At 42.5% G+C, this 18,632-nt stretch overlaps 1 protein-coding gene across 1 annotated transcript in view; it reads left to right on the forward strand.

Moving 5' to 3' along the window:
- The window catches only part of LAS1L (LAS1 like ribosome biogenesis factor), a 133,590-nt gene that overhangs the window by 94,627 nt on the left and 20,331 nt on the right, over positions 1 to 18,632 (forward strand). The window contains exon 8 of the mRNA XM_089685177.1: positions 2,120 to 2,208. Coding sequence (XP_089541303.1) covers positions 2,120 to 2,208 — 89 coding nt within the window. The remainder of the gene's footprint in view (positions 1 to 2,119; positions 2,209 to 18,632) is intronic.

Raw genomic sequence — 18,632 nt, forward strand, 5'->3', positions numbered from 1 at the left:
AGTTTGGATCCATCTGGCTGCAACATCATCATTCAGAAAAGCAGAGTTCCTCTTTTTTCCTCCCTGAAGAGGCCTCATCAACCACAGCTTGGAGGCTCAAGTAGCCCATTTCCAGGACTTATGCTTTGAAGCAAATGGTTCCTCCCTTCACTATCATAACCTATTCCACCAGATGTGTTTGTTTCCTGGGTTTTTCAGCATCAAACATCTGTTTTTGCAAAGCGATCACCTGGTCCTCTGTTCATACCTTCTCAAAGTTTTACTGGATGGATATTCAGTTCTCTGCTTATGCGAGCTTTGGCCACATGGTGCATTATGCTGTCATATGAATGTTCCCAGTCTATTGTGTCTTGTTTTCTATGGGCCTGTTTGTGCTGTTTTGCTGTGTTGTTGCCTACCCCTCAGTTTTTTGCTTTTTAACTTCCCATGCTCTGGCTACAAGTCCTGTACTGTACAATTAAAATAATGGGAATTTTGACATGTAAAATCTTGTAATACAGTACAGGGCATTTTAACCTCTGTCTCTCCTTATTGCTTGGTACAAAACTGGAGTCTGTCAGAGTGGGTAGGATTTTATGAGGGTGCAATGGGGGTTTTCTCAGAAAAGCTTTTGTCTATGTCCAGTCATCTAAAGGCAGGGGCATATAATCTATGGTCTAGGACAGGGGTCTCCAAACTGCGACCCACTGGTCAGATGTGGCCCATTGCTTGCCTTTATCTGGCCTTTCAGAGGCTATTCCTTCCACTGACACCATTGATGGGACACTATTCCTTCCACTGACACCAGAGACTGGCACTATTCCTCCCACTGACACACCAATGATGATGGGTTTTTTTTTTCCCCTCTAACTGACCACTGAGCCTATGGCATTTTTTACTCCCACCAACCAGGGCATTTTCTAATCCCACTGACCACAGTCTGGCCCCCCTAAAGTTTGTAGGGCGGTAAACTGGCCCTTTGTTTCAAAAGTTTGGCAACCCCTGGTCCAGTACTACATGTCCTATATTGTACTCCCGAGATATGGAATTTACAGGTAAGTTGTACCAATTTGTTATTTGTACAGCTGAAAAAAAAATTAACTATGAAATTATCTAATCACAATTTATTCAACCATGTAAGATTAGACTTGTCTTTCCAGTTCAAATTTTGTGTGTGTTTAGATGTGTGTATAAATGTGTACTGAGCTTTCTGTACAGAAAATCTATTTTGTCATGTATTAAATGAACATTTGTTAAACAATGGTTGCGTTTATCTAATATGAGCCCAAACCATTGTTGTCTCTCTTTTAAAGCAGTAGTAAACACTGCTCGAACACTTGCAGCTGGTAATGTCACCGACACATGCGCTCTGAAGGGACAGCATACTCCTACTCATGCCGTCACTTCACGGCTCTGTGCCCCGGCTGTGACTCCTGTGCAGTAGTGACGTCATTGCGACTCGGCCATTCGAATGGCCAGAGCTTGCGAACCAAGAAGGAACACTGGGTGAAGATGGAAGGCCTATCAGCGGTGAGATACCATTAAACACATGTTGCTTGTTATGGGTATCTTTTTCCTTCCATATTTAACATCCTCTTACGCATGCTTGTTATACTGATAATAAACATGGTCTTACTCGTTACTGACAAAGCAGTTGTACTGAAACTTTGTTTATAGTGAACTGGCTTTTTCTAGAGCAACTTTTTCTAAAGCTGTTTAAAAATAAGACTACGCTACGTAATAGTTGATTTGGACAACAGGCAATGTTTTTTTCTTTTCTCCTGTTTTCTTCAACAGGTGTATATACATGTGTATGTAGATGGCATGTTTCTAGTGTCAGCAACTGACTTCTATCAGATCCATTGGCTTTAAGGATGTGTAAAGATTTGTAAGCGGCTGATAGGTCATGAGTTTTTGTTTTTTTTTCTTTCCAAATATTAGGGTAAGGCACTTTTCACATGTGGTGAACTTAAGATCAGGGGATCTGTGTGCTGATTATAACAGAGCACGCATGTACTTGATCGGATCCTTCATGTGAAAAAGGGGCTGAACTCTGAAGCAATGCAGTTTGCCTTAAGTCTTCTGAAAAGGCACTGGGATTTATTTCTGCTCAAACGTGTTTTGTTCTTATCTTTCTTAGCTGTCATACAGCAGTTGATATTCTTGTGGATGATGGCTTCATGATACCTACTGCGAAGCAGCTGATAACACTGAAGATCGAACAAGAAGGTAGTATGAATTTAAGTGGGACTTAATGTAGTATGACTTTAAGTGTTTTTTGGTCTGGCAGTGGTTTCCTGCCTCAAAAATTTGCAGATTCTTGTTACAGAAATCATAGGTGGTTCGTGACAGTTGTGGCCTCTTTTCCTGTACCAAGCAATGGCAGAGTTGCAGGGGCTGCAGCTGTCTGCTGATCTTCACATGTATCGCACATTTAGCAGTTACCTGCAGCTAATGCCCTGGATGCAGACAGATTGGCCCTGATTCACTATTGGGCGTGGGCGCATATTTATGGGCTTAAGCCCAATTTTCATGGGCGTCCGTCCATTTTTGACCCTGCAACCTAATTCACTATTGAGCAGAGCCCATAAGCAGACGCCCAATCTAATTCACAAAAAGACACACGCCCGGAATCAGACTCACAAAAGCAGACTTGCTAAGAAGCACGTCTAACACCATGAAAAATCACTGTAGAGACATGTTCACTTAGAAATTTGCTTTGCCAAATATCAGGACTTCACTTTAAACAATATCTGCTATTTCGAAAAAAATTAAGAATGTGTTAAAAATCGTTTTTCTCAAGGAAATCGACACAGTAAAAATCTAGATGCCCGTGCAGTGTCTTTGGCAGATAGAACTGAGCATGTGCAGAACACCTTTTAGTCCTCTGCCATGGGCGTTTGCTTTTTAGCCACTGACTAATAGTGAATCTGATTGTGGATTCCTCTGACAGCCGGCACTCGGTCGCGACTACTGTGTTTAATAAACAGCATTAAGCATATCTTCATGTAATCTAATTAGATTTCCTTCGTTTTAGTGATTATATTTTTGTTTCTTATCCTTTATAATTATTTCTGTTATGATTTTACTTATTTTGAAGGTCTAGATAAAATTTATTTTGAAAGCTGAATGTAAAAATAAAGGTCCGCAATAAAAAAAAAAAAAAAAAAACAGCGTGGGTCCCCCCTCTCATCCATACCAAGCCCTTCAGGTCTGGTATGGATATTAAGGGGGAACTCCATGTTGAAATTAAAAAAAAAAACAGCGTGGGTCCCCCTCAATATCCATACCAGACCTTTATCCGAGCATGCAGCCCGGCAGGTCAGGAAAGGGGGGGGGGACGAGCGAGCGCCCCCCCCCCCTCCTGAACCATACCAGGCCGCATGCCCTCAACATGGGGGGGGTGCTTTGGGGCAGGGGGGCTCCCCCCCCCCAAAGCACCTTGTCCCCATGTTGATGAGGACAAGGGCCTCTTCCCCACAACCCTGGCCGGTGGTTGTGGGGGTCTGCGGGCGGGGGGCTTATCAGAATCTGGAAGCCCCCTTTAACAAGGGGGCCCCCAGATCCCGGTCCCCCCCCCTACGTGAATGATTCTGCGGTACACGGTCCACAGACTCATTCACAAAAAAACTAAGTGTGGTGTAAAAAAAACACAGTACAGGGTCTTTGACAAGTCCTTTATTAAAACAATGTCCCCCGAAGTAGATCCAACGTCAATCGCGGCGGCGGCGACCCGAAAAAAGGGAAAAAAAAAAAGGTTCCGCTCCCGTCCGAGGCTTCCAGCCTAGTGAAGAAAAGCCTAGCTGACAGTTCTTATATAGGTATGGGGCGGGGCCAGTCGGGAACAGCAAGCATGTGACATGGGGCGGGTCACTGGGATGATGTCCCCGGCTGGCCCCGCCCATACCTATATAAGAACTGTCAGCTAGGCTTTTCTTCACTAGGCTGGAAGCCTCGGACGGGAGCGGAACCTTTTTTTTTTTTCCTTTTTTCGGGTCGCCGCCGCCACGATTGACGTTGGATCTACTTCGGGGGACATTGTTTTAATAAAGGACTTGTCAAAGACCCTGTACTGTGTTTTTTTTACACCACACTTAGTTTTTTTGTGAATGAGTCTGCGGACCGTGTACCGCAGAATCATTCACGTAGGGGGGGGGGACCGGGATCTGGGGGCCCCCTTGTTAAAGGGGGCTTCCAGATTCTGATAAGCCCCCCGCCCGCAGACCCCCACAACCACCGGCCAGGGTTGTGGGGAAGAGGCCCTTGTCCTCATCAACATGGGGACAAGGTGCTTTGGCGGGGGAGCCCCCCCTGCCCCAAAGCACCCCCCCCCATGTTGAGGGCATGTGGCCTGGTATGGTTCAGGAGGGGGGGGGGCGCTCGCTCGTCCCCCCCCTTTCCTGACCTGCCGGGCTGCATGCTCGGATAAGGGTCTGGTATGGATATTGAGGGGGACCCACGCTGGTTTTTTTTTTTTAATTCCAGCGTGGAGTTCCCCCTTAATATTCATACCAGATCCGAAGGGCTTGGTACAGATGGGAGGGGGGACCCCACGCTTTTTTTTTATTATTTATGCAATAAAGGGAATTATTTTACATTCAGCTGTCAGTGGGGAACCCCGCTGACAGATGAAACATTAACTCATGGCTGTCGCTCCTACAATCCCGCATGAGTTATGTTATCAACTCATGCAGCATTTTAGTAATGAAAACCAATGCAGCGCTCATGTTTCAGCTGTCGGCGGATTTCCCCACTGACAGTTGAATGTCAAAGTATTGCAGTGATTTATAAACAGTTCTTTAAATAACTGGCGTGGGGTCCCCCCTCCCATCCATACTAAGCCCTTCGGGTCTCGTATGGATGTTAAGGGGTAACTCCATGCTGAAATTAAATAAAAAACAGCATGGGGTACCCCCCTAAATCCATAACACATACTTATCCGAGCATGCAGCCCGGCAGGTCAGGAAAGGGGGGGACGACGACGAGCGAGTGCCTCCCCCCCCTCCTGAACCATACCAGGCCACATGCCCATACCAAATTATTCAAACATTTGTAAACAGACCAATTAACTGAAATGGTTTGACATTTGTACCCCAAATATGACGTTCCCTGAGGCGTTGGTAAACCGAGGTACGCCTGTATTAGTATTGCAATCCTTTGTATTGGGATACATAGAACCAACATACATCTGAATTGGCAACATAGCACAACATTTGTGTCACATTGGAGATATCTGGCTAGTTAAACTGACCATGCCCAGGGACCTAGGATTGATTCACAGCACAGAAATACAGGCTGGGTTAGCAATGTAGCTCCGTGGGTTAGTGGTTAGCACTGCTGCCTCACAACTCTAGGGTTGTCGGTTCGAATCCCAACCCCGGCGAGGTAGTAGCATGATCTCCGTGTGTGGCTGTCTTCACATACATGTTCTGGCAACATCTTTGCATTCTGTCTAAATGATCCCTAAAATGTGAATTAGAATGAGGCCTTGTCTGTTGAAACACCTTCAAAGCTGCACCTTATGTGAATGTCATACAATGGGATAAGATAAGGGCCTGAATTATTTGATAATGATGGTTTACACTCCACCCACTTTTGTGAAGGATTTGGCAAGCAAAGAGCTGACAGAGAGAGAGAAGAGTGAGACGAAGAAGAGTGAGCGAGAGATACATATGAAGAGTGATAAAGAGAGACATTCAGAAGAGTGAGCGAGAGAGAAGAGCGAGCCAGTGAGACAAAGAAGAGTGAGCAAGAGATACATACTGAAGAGTGATAAAGAGAGACATTCAGAAGAGTGAACGAGAGAGAAAAGACTTGGTTGGTGAATCCACACATCAAACTTGTCACAAATCCTGGCGTGCATTTTTCCCCCAAATGCATAGCAGACCCTTATCCCAGCAGGCAGGTACCGCACGCCTTCAAAGATTTATTTCCTTTGTTGATTTTCCTGCTTCGCTCACACTATATGCAATTGAAAATTACTCTTTAAGTTGCCAATTTTACTGTGTTTTCTAGAGAATTACTAACTAGTTGTGTTTTCAATTGTGTGTAGCATTGCGATTTCTATTTGAGTCTAGATGTTAAATTGCTAATAAATGGCCACAATTCTCAAATACCTTTGAACTCTCGCTGCAACAAATGGTGTATGTTAATACACTCACATTCATTATATCCAATATCAGGTACGATGTCAATGCACAAATCACACCTGAAATTGCACACCCTGGATGTGACTTGTCATGTGATTGGCATGGCCAGCAGCTTGCTCTTTGCATGGCAAATTGCACCCAATGTTACTGGGGGCCAACACCACTGTCACATCTAATCCGATGCGGCAATTGTCCAACTTACAGTGAAGTTGCACGAGTTCACAATCCAATTGGATGTGAACAGAGCCTACAGTGGCCAATAGGGTGCGACTTGGTCTACGATTTGCAAGTCGCCTGTCATGCCAATTGCATGGCAATCGCAAACAATGTTACTGGGGGCTACCCGGTCACATTAAAGCAGATTTCTAAGTGGTGTTATTGACACCACAGTCACATCATGTGACTTGCATAGAAGCTGCATGATTTCAAAGTCGGGGTACATGGTGATTTCAAGTGCAATTTGCAAGACATTCGACATCGATCTCTCAGCAAATTGCATGAAAAGTAGTGTATTCATTACTCTATTATTACTTGCGGCTCCTACCAAGTTTGAACCACAACAATATGAACGCTCCAATAGCGTGCTCATTGAGTGGGACTTGGCATGTGATTTGCACAACATGCAAGCTGTAAATAGTCTGCAAAGTCACACCCTATTGTCTGCTATTAGAGTGACCACATGGGTGCATTTCAAACACTGATTTCTATAGTAGTACATGTACTACTTTAGTGGCAATTTGCATAGAGATCTGTGTCAGATGTCTTGAAAATTGCATTGAAATGGTCAACTTTACTGTAAGTTGCATGATTTGTAAATCAGCTTTGCCCAGAGTGTAATGTTTGGTGATGTTTGATTTCTGGAGTGTTTTACCAATTGATGGGAAATTCACCATACTAGTCAAATCGATTTGTCATTTTCAGTATTGCATACAAGATGTGGTCATGTGACTGTCTTAACTCATGCGAGAATCTGGAGGGAATTGTGACCATAGTAGCAATAAAGGTTCCAATTGGGGTTCCCTTTCACATCCCTGCTCAATGTTCTGTTGTATGCTGCACACGTACATTTCACTGTATATATCTTTCTGATTTGTGGGGCCTGTATACCAAGGGTTAATGCAGGTAGGAAGCGGATTCATCAGGTGAAAACACTTTCACTGACCAAACTAAGGTCAGTGGTGGGTGTGGCTTCATTGGGTGTGGGGCCTTGTTTGGCACGCTCCAAATACAACCTAGCTTATATAAAGACGTGCAGTAGGGAGTGATTTGGCCTGTTACTAGGCCGGGTGGTTTGTGACTAAGTCCTTGCTTGTAGTGGTTTGGGGGAGGAAGAGATTTTGTGCTGAATTGCCCCAGACACCACTCAGGCTGTGTTTGGAAGTGGGCTGGAAATGTTTGCATATTTTTGGCCTTGTAAAGTGTGTTTGTGTGTTATTGCACAATGATTGTGTTTTTTCTTTTTGCATTGAAAGCCTCACACATGTCAATCGTTTTGTTTAAAATCTGCTCTTGTTTTAATTTTGCTTGCTTATTTAGACTCAAATGCATTTTTCTTACAAACCTGCTGACAAATGTATGTGTAGGGGGTTTGTAGAGGTGGGAGGGGATTTGTAGAGGTGGGAGGGGTTTTTCACATATGTCTTGTTTTCTTTATATTTTGATGTGTAGACTTTTTTGTGAATGGATCTTTATACTAAATGATTGTGTAAGTAAACCTTATGTGCACGAAAATGTTACTTGATTCATCTTCCCCTTTGTTTCCTGCTATAACCTGTGCACACACAGTTCACTAGAAGTATCTTTAGATTGTAAGCTCTTATGAGCAGGAGTGTTTTCTTTTTGCCACATCAATCCTATTTTTGTGACTCACCAAGATATTGACTGTACCTACTTGTTCCTGCTGACCAAATAAATGAAGATATATTTGATCAATAAATGTTTCACCGATGTTTTTGTGTTTATTTTATGTTCAATATATGAACAACCTTAATAGTTACTTTGTATACTTATATAATCTGCTCAAATGTAGCTTGTAAGAGCGTGAATATGCAAGTGGGTGCAAACTGGCTTTTTCAAAACCAAACAAAAAAATAAAAAACCTGCTTGCACCACAATATTATGTACTAATGAATATGTCACATTCACTGTGCAGCCAGCTACAGATTTTCTACAATTTGATTTACAGTAATAAAATAGTCCCCACTGTATGTTGATTTTTGGCCTTTGGCAACAAAGATATATTAGCCAAGGTTTAAAAAGAAAAAAAATCACTAAAACACACATTCGCGAAAGCTATCATAGCCGTGCATAGAAATGAGTGATCGTGCATAGATATGCGCGATCGTGCACAAATAAACGCCAAACAGGTGTCCCCCATGGCGCACGAGCAGCTATCCTCCTGGAAGTCCATCATCTGGTGCGCACGCACCCGGAAGTGGTTGTGGGGAGTGTAAGTGGATGAGAAGTGGTTGGAGGTTTTGTGTTGGTTGAAAATTTTGATAACTTTATTGGCATTTGGACATGGCGAGAGCACAGTTCTCAACTGAGGAGATGATCCTTATATGTAAAGTAACTGTGGCCATTGCAAATATGTTTATAACATGTGAGGGACAAGTAATTGTAATTTTGTGGGTGGGGCCTAGCAGAATCTCACTTGGTGCACATGCTACTTATCTGTACATTAGCTCCTGGGTATTGATGGGTCAATTATATTAACCACTTGCCTACTGGGTACTCCTACCCCCTTCCTGTCCTGGCCAATTTTCATCTTTCTGCACTGTTACCCTTTGAATGACAATTGTGCGGTCATGCCACATTGTACCCATCTTAAATTTGTATCAGTTTTTTCAGACAAATAGAGCTTTCTTTGGGTGGTATTGACTTGCTGCTGTGAGTTTTACTTTTTGCTCGATAAACCACAAAATAGCTCATAATGAATAAAAGGCTGTTTATATTATAACATTTGGTAAACTGGTAATTTAGCAACACTGATGTGCGTTGATGAGGCAGCACTGCTGGCCACAGGTGGGCGGAACTGTTGGGTGGCACTGGTGGGCACTGATCATCGGGGCCGACCCCTGCTTTGATAACTGCTGGTTCTCGGCAGTACTTTCCACACATTCTGACAGCGTGATGAAAGTGCAGCCAAGACCCGGCAAATGCATTTCCTGGTGATCAGCGTGTCATTGGACATGGCTGATCACATGGTAAAAAGCCGCTGTGATTGGTCTTTACCACATCACGTGATCAGCTGTGTCCTTAGGACACAGCAATCACGGAGAGCGCGTTCTGCCAGGATGTCATATGACACCCTCCCAGAGCTGCCTGGATGCAGTGTAGCGTTATTCGGCTATCTGCGGTCGCCAAATAGGTAACCAGCTAGGCCTTCATGGCTAATCTTTGAATATCTGGACATGTATACTGCGTATAATGCATTACATTCTACAATGTGTTGGTGTACACGGTATCACAGTGTGCAATGTGTTGCTGGATTCTGCATGACAGTGGACAGCGTATCACAGTGTGCAATGCGTAGCTCCAGCCTGCATGACAGTGTACAGTGCATTACAGTCTACAATGTGTGGGTGTACACGGTATCACAGTGTGCAATGCGTTGCTCCATCCTGCATGACAGAGTACAGTGCATTACAGTCTACAATGTGTGGGTGTACACGGTATCGCAGTGTGCAATGCGTAGCTCCAGCCTGCATGACAGAGTACAGTGCATTACAGTCTACAATGTGTGGGTGTACACGGTATCACAGTGTGCAATGCGTTGCTCCATCCTGCATGACAGTGTACAGTGCATTACAGTCTACAATGTGTGGGTGTACACGGTATTACTTTGTACAGAGTATTACAGTGTGCAATGCGTTGTACACTGCAGTGTGCACTAAAGCATTTTACACTCATGCACTGTACGCACTAACACCTTTGACATTTCTAGTGTGCAATGTGTTAGTGTGCAATGCCTTGGACAGTACAATGCATTTGCAGTATTGGTGTATGTTTATTAAGCACAGATAATTCATCTGATTTTAGTTATCAAGGAGAAGTCTTCTCTGTCCCCCTGTTTATGAGGTGGAGGACAATTGTTTTCCGAAGAGGAGAGGAGACATTTTTTCAAGGAGATCTGTATAGATTTCCAGAGATATGTGTAGATGGTTGAGGGGCTGCATGTGATCTCCGGAGATAATTGGGATTAATGATCACCTGAGTTAAACCAGTGAATGAAAAGTGTCAAAAAACATGGATTGAAAATAATCTGCAGTGACCACTGTGCTTTGTCAGCCACATATTGGCACATTCTGGTGTCACACAGATGCGATGTGAAATTTGCAGTGTTTTCTGTGCAAGCGCTGCACCGCATCACAACCGCAACCCCTTCATGCCACCTGCTGCGGCTTTCTAGGTGAAGTTACCAACACACCAATATTGGTACACAAAGCGTATTGCGATTTGCCTAATTGGATGGCATGCCTATTCACACCCATGTGCATACCCTGAAAAAGGGTCCTGCACATTTTTGGCCCGGATGCGGTGCAATTTGAGGTGTGCAAAATGTTTGTCTCTAATTGCAACGCACACAAATTGCATGTGATTTGCCCAGGAGTGCGGTGTTAGACCACAATGCATGTATGTGAAGCCAGAATAAAAGGATGTGGATTTTGTCTATTTTTACTTGCGCATGTTAACATTATGTAAGTGCATTTTTCTTCTGTTTAACATGCTATAGAAATGCAACATGCATTTGGATGGAGTGTTTTTGTATGTGCATTTTGGAAGTATTCTAAACACACATTGACCCTAGGGCCACACCATATCTTATGCAGGCCATAGATGGGTCGAAAATCGGCCGATTTTTCGGCCGAAAATAAAATCGGCCGATTTTCGGATCGTTGGTGGGCTATTTGTTCGGCCGTTTTTCGGTATTTTGGCAGATTTTTTTTTTCGGTAAAGTTGGAAAAAAACGGCCGAATTTGCCGATCGGCCGATTTTCGCGGCAATGATGGGCAAATCGGCCGATTTTTTTACTGATAAAAAATCTGCACATGAGCAGTGACCTGCAAGAGGAAGACAAAAAGAAGAAAAAGAAGAAGAGGATGATGAAGATGATGAAGAAGAGGATGATGATGAAGAAGAAGAAGAAGATGATGAAGAGGAAGAAGAGGATGATGATGAAGAAGAAGAGGAAGAAGAGGAGGAAGAAGAAGGATGAAAAATGAGAGGAATTCCAGTATGGCAAAAAGTGTCCCTGCAGAGAGCTCCGCTATTTCTTTGACAGTTCCTTGACATTTACAGCGGTTGCAACATTGTATCTATTTGTTTCCGAATAAAAACATCTGTATCCGAAATGGATACAAATACATTGTTGCAACCGCTATAAATGTCAAAGAACTGTCAAAGAAATAGCGGAGCTCTCTGCAGGGACACTTTTTGCCGGCTGTAGACGGGATGAAAATCGGCCGATTTTTTTTTTTTACCATTGCTGGTAACGTCGGCCGCTTGAACAACCGATTTTTCATTTTTTAAAAGAAAAATCGGCTGTTTTTCTCCCAGTCTATGGCCTGCATAAGCATTAGTGTGCCTGGGGGAGGGGGGGACCTTTGGCCTTTCCAAACACAGTAGATGCTCCAAGAATGTTTCCTTAAACTCTTGAAATGGTTAAAAAGGAAAGACCCTCTAGATAGCCTGCACTGAGAATTGACTGTCATGATGACGTGTCGATGATTATTTGCTCTCATTTTTCAGGAGTGGTACTGCTTGCGGTTGAAGCTGGTAGAAATCCACCTTCACGTCCTCCACTCACCTTCACTTGTGGCCAGTGGATATTTTGTGGCCCCAGGCAAGAACTGGCATCGAGGACCTGCATAATGACCCTGGCATGCCAGAGGTGGTTTGGAAGCAGCACAGCAATTTGACCATCCCTTTCCTCTATGTTGGTTTTAGGGGTGCAGAATTGCTTCTCGTTCGTGAACGGACTGTCGCCGGATATCAGAGTCCCCATATTTTCAAGATATGTTTTAGCCATGTTGGCTTATTTTTATGTTATTTTCCAAGTGTGTCGCACCTAACCGCACAGTAGTGTGGTGCCATGCGTATTTGTGGCTGTGAATGGGGCTGTTTTTAATAGATGTGTGTAGGTGCAACAACGTTTTCATCATGGTACCTGCGCACATCTACACAGGGCATTGCATTTCTTTGCTGTGCTGGAAAATGTGTGTTCTTGCATGCGTTTCTGCACCACCAATGGTGTGAACAAGTCCTAAGGGCTGGTTCACACTATAGAAACAGTCTAGATGTGTTCCTGATGGGTTTTTTTCATGCCCTTTTGGCATGCATGTTTAGTGTGTTCCAGTACATTTTGGATGCGTTTTGGACATGTTTACATTGCATTTTTGTATCCCTTCCACTTATTTTTTTCTATTTTCTTTGTATTCAATGTAGTTAGGGACATGTGCGTTTTAGTACATTCAAGGACGTTTCAATGTGTTCCAGTACAGTTCTGTGCAGAAACAATGCAGCGTGGTCAACTTTGTTTACAGCACCTGCAATGCATTGAAAATGCAAGCGCTGATGTGAACTATGACATTGACAACCATATAACCTTCTTTCTGTGCGTTTGTGATGCTGAAAAAGCAACTGAAACACATGTAGTGTGAACTGGCCCTAAAGGTTATTAGAGGTCAGGGAACAGGACTGACCAGGAATTGTGAATTCAATCAGACTAGTGGTGAGATACAATCAGCAATTGTATAATAATGTGAGATCTGAGCTGTAGCTGATAGAAAATGAGACACATTCACTTGATCAGTAAATAGTTAAAGAGTGGGGCGGTGATCCATAGATTTGCATATGGGACAGGTGATGATGGGGTGGGGGAGGGGGTCAAGTTGTATAAGGAGACAGATTTAAAAGAGAAAAAAGTTACAATGAAATATACACGGCATGAAACTTGCACATGACCTAATTGGCAGAAGAACAGTACGCAAGTAACATTCATCCACTTTCTAGTCATTAGGCAAAATCATAATTGATTGATCAATATTCCTGCCACAACCCAGAAAATTGATCTCCATTTTTTTGGGATGTTGCCAAGACTGGGATTAGAACCCATGACCCAAGTGCTGTAAGTTCTGAGCTCTAACCACTAAACCACTGTGGGAAACACAGTTTGAGTTATAATGTAGAATAGTTACATTGTTTAAAAATGATAAAGCGAGCGCTGGTCAAATGATATAGACTAGTAAAATGGTCTTACACAAGATAAATATAACCACGAACAGTAGTGCATGAACTCGTGAAAGGTCATCCACCCCTGTGACAGTGTACTACACTATTGAGCACCTTTCTGGCTCCTGTGGCTGAGCTAATTCTTCCCCAGGACCATTTGGGCACCCACCCTGATGGATGGATGGATGGAGCTGGATGACTAACCCATAGCTGCCAGCATACCGCTGCACCCCCAGATGTGCGATGTGTATAACCCATGCACATTAATACTTTTGTTCTGGTGAGTGTAGACCAGTCCCAAGGGTGGTTTACCTTTCACGAGTTCATGCACTACTGTCCGTCATGGAGAGAACACATGTGCCATTCATAGGCACTCTCTGAGTTGGTACTCTCACACCAAGGACATTCCATTATTCAGGAATGATTCTATGAACTTATTTTAGCACGATTTACCAGTTTACATCATTATTGCAATTCTTTACACTTTTTGGTTTTTACATGCGTTCATTATTGATCACATGCATTTATAGCGCTGCACTTGTCTTTAACATAGAATAGTTATGTGATTAAAGAGAATGAAGATATATAACTATATTGGGAAATTAGAAGTATATAAATTATTTGAGATATAAGTGTGAAAATGTTTAACATTTGAAAATAGAATGTATGACATTCATTAGTAAATGCAATACTTTCCTGATCATTTTGGAGAAACAGCAAAAAAAAAAAAATAGCAAAAGAGAATTTTCAGAATGTAATAGTACAGCTGTATTAGAATTTTCTATCAGAAAAACGCCAATGTTAATAAAGCCCGCGCTTGTGCGCCATCTAGCGAATATATCCGGTATTGCACCTAAAAATGTGCCAGACAGGATACCTCATTCACTAATGGCAAAGTAGTCAGTAGACGCTCGTTAATGAGCTTGCTAGACGCTGGTCAGACGACTGATTGATTGACCGGAGTCTGCCTGAATGGTCAGTCTCTGCTATTACACTCACATCTTAGTGAATCAGGGCCATTGTGTCCAGGACAGATGGATCTGTAGGTGCATGCAGAGATTGGCAGACTGCTGCGGCTCCTGTCAGCCTGTCATTGCTTTGTGCAGATCAGATGGCCGCAGCTCTCAGATACCACCTGTGATTCCAGCTGCTGCCTTAACTAATTTCACCAGTATGAAGTAAGCTAAAACCAGGGCTATCTGGAGCTGTTCGATTTTACAGCTTCCGTTCCTCTCCCATTGGGCTAGAAAACTACGGAGATGGTCACATGAGGGCTTGAAAGATTGGTTGAGAGCTGACACAAGCACACTGGCAACTGTGACAATGACACCAGAAGCATGCCTTTTAAAGCCTCTCTCCAAGATATTTTGACAACACAAAAACTCACTCCTTTATGTCCCCTGATTCTAACTGTGTTCTCTTTGTATTCATAAAACCTCCAAAGCCTGAGAAAATCCAGACACACAGGTATCTGTGATATCTTGAAAATCTCCTGTGATTTTTTTTTTTTTCCTCCCTGTTGTAAGTGGGCAGGCAGATATTAGTGCTGCATATCATTTCCTATTCTCTCTCCTTGTTGCTAAGAAACTACACATCCCAGCATGCATTGGGATGTTAGTTTCATGGTTGGGTGGGTTTGTGTGTCAGTTGAGTAATTACATCAATTCACTGATGCCCTATTAATCCCTGACCCCTCCTCCACTGTTGTATGTCCAGGTGCTGCATGTTTTCCAACAGTTGGGACACTGACGGTTTAGTTAGGGTATCGCTCTTCTATTTGCTGTCCACAACTGCCTGACTCAAACCTTGTGTTTCATCCCCCTATTCTTTTGTCCACTGGGCAGGAAACAGCAGCTGCAGGATGCCATTCAGCATTTTTTTTACATGTTATGTAATGTTATGAAAGGACCAGTCCTCGCTCCTCCTGGCTCCCCTGCCTTGACAGTCAGCTGGGGATCTTCTCCTCCCTCAAGCTGTAAAAAAAAAAAAAAAAGTCTGTGCTGGACTCCGCCCACCCAGCTGCGTCACTCATTCACAGTATTCTGTGAATAAGAAAGTATTCTTCCTGTTATGGTGTATCGGCTTGCTCATACGGAATGTACAGGCAGCAGATATACTGTCAGGTCTGCAGGCATCCTGCATGGAACCAGCAATGTGCTGATCGCTGGTGCAATGCTTTCCAGACTGTTGCAAAAAAAATAAGTGCACATTGCTTTACCTGCGAAAAAAATGCATTTAATATTTTTTGTTGAAAGCTTATCCTTTAAACTATTGTGCAACATATACATACAGTGCCTTGAAAAAGTATTCACACCCTTTGGAATTTCCCACATTTTGTCATGTTACGACAAAATATGTAAATTAATGTTATTATGATTTTATGTGACAGACAAATACAAAGTGGCACATAATTTTGAAGTGGAAGGAAAATAAATGGTTTTAAAAATTTTTTTACAAATGAATATCTGAAAAGTGTGGAATACATTTGTATTCAGCCCCCATGATTCAATACTTTTGAGGATATCTCTACTAGCTTTCCACATCTAGAGGGTGAAATATTTGCCCATTCTTCTTTGCAAAATAGCTCAAGCTCTGTCAGATTGGATGAAGAGTGTCTGTGAACAGCAATTTTCAAGTTTTGCCACAGATTCTCAACTGGGCTTTGACTTTGCCATTCTAACACGGCAATATACTTTGATCTAATCCAAGGGTCTCCAAACTATAGCCCTCGAGGTGTTGAGGAACTGCAAGTCCCATGAGGCCTTGCAAGACTCTGACAGCCACAGGCAAAACTCCCAGAGGCAAAGGCAATTTGGGACTTGTAGTACTTCAACAGCTGGAGGGCCATAGTTTGGAAACCCCCGATCTTTAGATGGTTTACCTGTCCATTGTAGCTCTGGCTGAAAGTTTAGGGTCGTTGTCCTGCTGCAAGGTGAACCTCTGCCCCAGTCTCAAGTCTTTTGCAGACTCTTCTAAGATTGCTCTGTATTTGGCTCCGCCCATCTTCTCTGACCAGCTTCCCTGTCCCTGCTGAAGAAAAGCATCCCCGCAACATGATGCTGTCACCACGTTTCAGTGGGGATGGTGTGTTCAGGTTGATGTGTAGTTAGGTTTCTACCACACATAGCTTTTTGCTTTTAGTCCAAAAAGTTAAATGTTGGCCTTATCTGACCAGAGCATCTTCTTACACGTTTGCTGTGTCCCCCACATGGCTTCTTGCAAACAGAACTTCATATGGCTTTCTTCCACAATGGCTTTCTTCCTGCCACTTTTTCATAAAGGCCAGATTTGTGGAGTGTATTACTAATAATTGCCCTGTGGACAGATTCTCCCACCTGAGCTGTGGATTTCTGCAGCTCCTTCAGAGTTACCGTGGGCCTCTGGACTGCTTCTCTGATTAATGCTCTCCTTGCCCAGTCTGTCAGTTTAGGTGGACGACCATATCTTGGTAGGTTTGCAGTTGTGCCATACTTTCTATTTCTGGATAATGGACCGAACAGTGCTCCGTGAGATGTTCAAAGCTTGGGATATTTTTCTATAACCTAACCCTGCTTTAAACTTAACTTTATCCCTGACCTGTCTGGTGTGTTCCTTGGCCTTCATGATGTGGTCTGTTCACTAATGTTCTCTAACACACCTCTGAGGGCTTTTCAAAACAGCTGTATTTATACCGAGTTTAAATTTGCACACAGGTGGACTCTATTTACTAATTATATGACTTCTGAAGGCAATTGATTCCAGTAGATTTTAGTATCAGAGTAAAGGCTTCTTTGCACTGTGCTCTTCAGCATGCACTGAGCCGTTCTGTCATTTTACATGGCTGAGTTGCTGTTGTTCCCAGTTTTCTCCACTTTGTTATAATACCACTAACTGTTGACTATGGAATATTTAGTAGCAATGAAATGTCACGGATGGACTTATTGTACCGGCGGCAACCTATCACGGTACCATGCTTTAATTCACTGAGCTCCTGAGAGTGACCCATTCTTTCACAAATGTTTTTAGAAGCAGTCTGCATGTCTAGGTGCTTGATTTTTTTTTTTTTTTTAAACACTTGGCCATGGAGGTGATTGGAACACCTGAATCCATTGATGTGGAGGGGTGCCACAATACTTTTGACAATATAGTGTGTGTGTGTGTGTGTGTGTGTGTGTGTGTGTGTGTGTACACTTATATGTACAGTGCTTTGAAAATTAATACTTTCAGTAAAAGTTATTTTACGTTACTGGATATATATAAAATGTTTTAAAAAAAACTGTCCATTTTGGTTTATGGCCAAGTGTATCCTGATTTTTCAGTCCAGAATTTTCATTACATTACATCACTAATTTTCTCTTCCTTTCATTCCAATGATAAGGAGACACAGTAGAAATAGACAGAATGCGGAAGATTTACTAAAATGACTGCATAAGCTGGTGCAGCTCTGCATAGAACCAATCTGCTTTCAGATTTTTTAATTGAACAAGCTGAAGTAAGGAGCTGTTTGGCTACCATGCACAGCTGCACCAGATTCTGAGTGCTCCAGTTTTACCAGATCTTCCCCAGTGAAGTCTATCTAATGGGCACAGACAGCAATGAAATCTGACAAGTGTTCTAATCCCTCTCCGCTTTGTCAATCCCACTGGATGTCTCATATCTTCATGCAATAAAATTCCACTTGGTTTCATGGTAAATACTGCTAACTTTGATGGAACAATGCGTGCCTTATTTAATTTTTTTTTTTTTTTTTTGAATGACAAAGTTTTTGAAAATGCTATGAGCTATTTTACTGCTGATCTTAAAGCGGTAGATACAGTTTCTTGAGTCGAAACCATTATTTTTAGTTCTTTGATTGCTTGACATATGGCAAAACATAGATTTATCCTGAAGTGTGGCTTTAATTTTCAATATACTGTACATGCACTAGTAGGCAGAATGTAAATGAAAACACTGCAGAAAACATCGGTTTTACTGATTTGACGATTTAATAACATGTTTTGGGTTTCTCTATCCAAAAATGTAGCTATACATGCACTTTTAAGGTGGGTTACATTTTCTTGGTGAATTGAATAGTACCCTGCATAAATGTATGTATTGTGTTTTTATGTGAATTGTGCAAGCACATGTGAACAAGCTGAGAGTTGTTTTGCCGAGAATGACAGGATACTGACATAAAGTCAGATTTAGTAGTTCCTTTTTTTTTTTTTACACTTTTTAAAAAAATGTTCTATCTGTAGTTCAACTACATGTTTTAGACTTCTCCTTTTTAACATATTGTCACTTTATTATATA

Source organism: Staurois parvus, unplaced genomic scaffold (assembly GCF_062004578.1).
Source record: "Staurois parvus isolate SC_StPar_1 unplaced genomic scaffold, SC_StPar_1.0 ptg000365l, whole genome shotgun sequence".
NCBI classification, from domain to species: Eukaryota; Metazoa; Chordata; class Amphibia; order Anura; family Ranidae; genus Staurois; species Staurois parvus.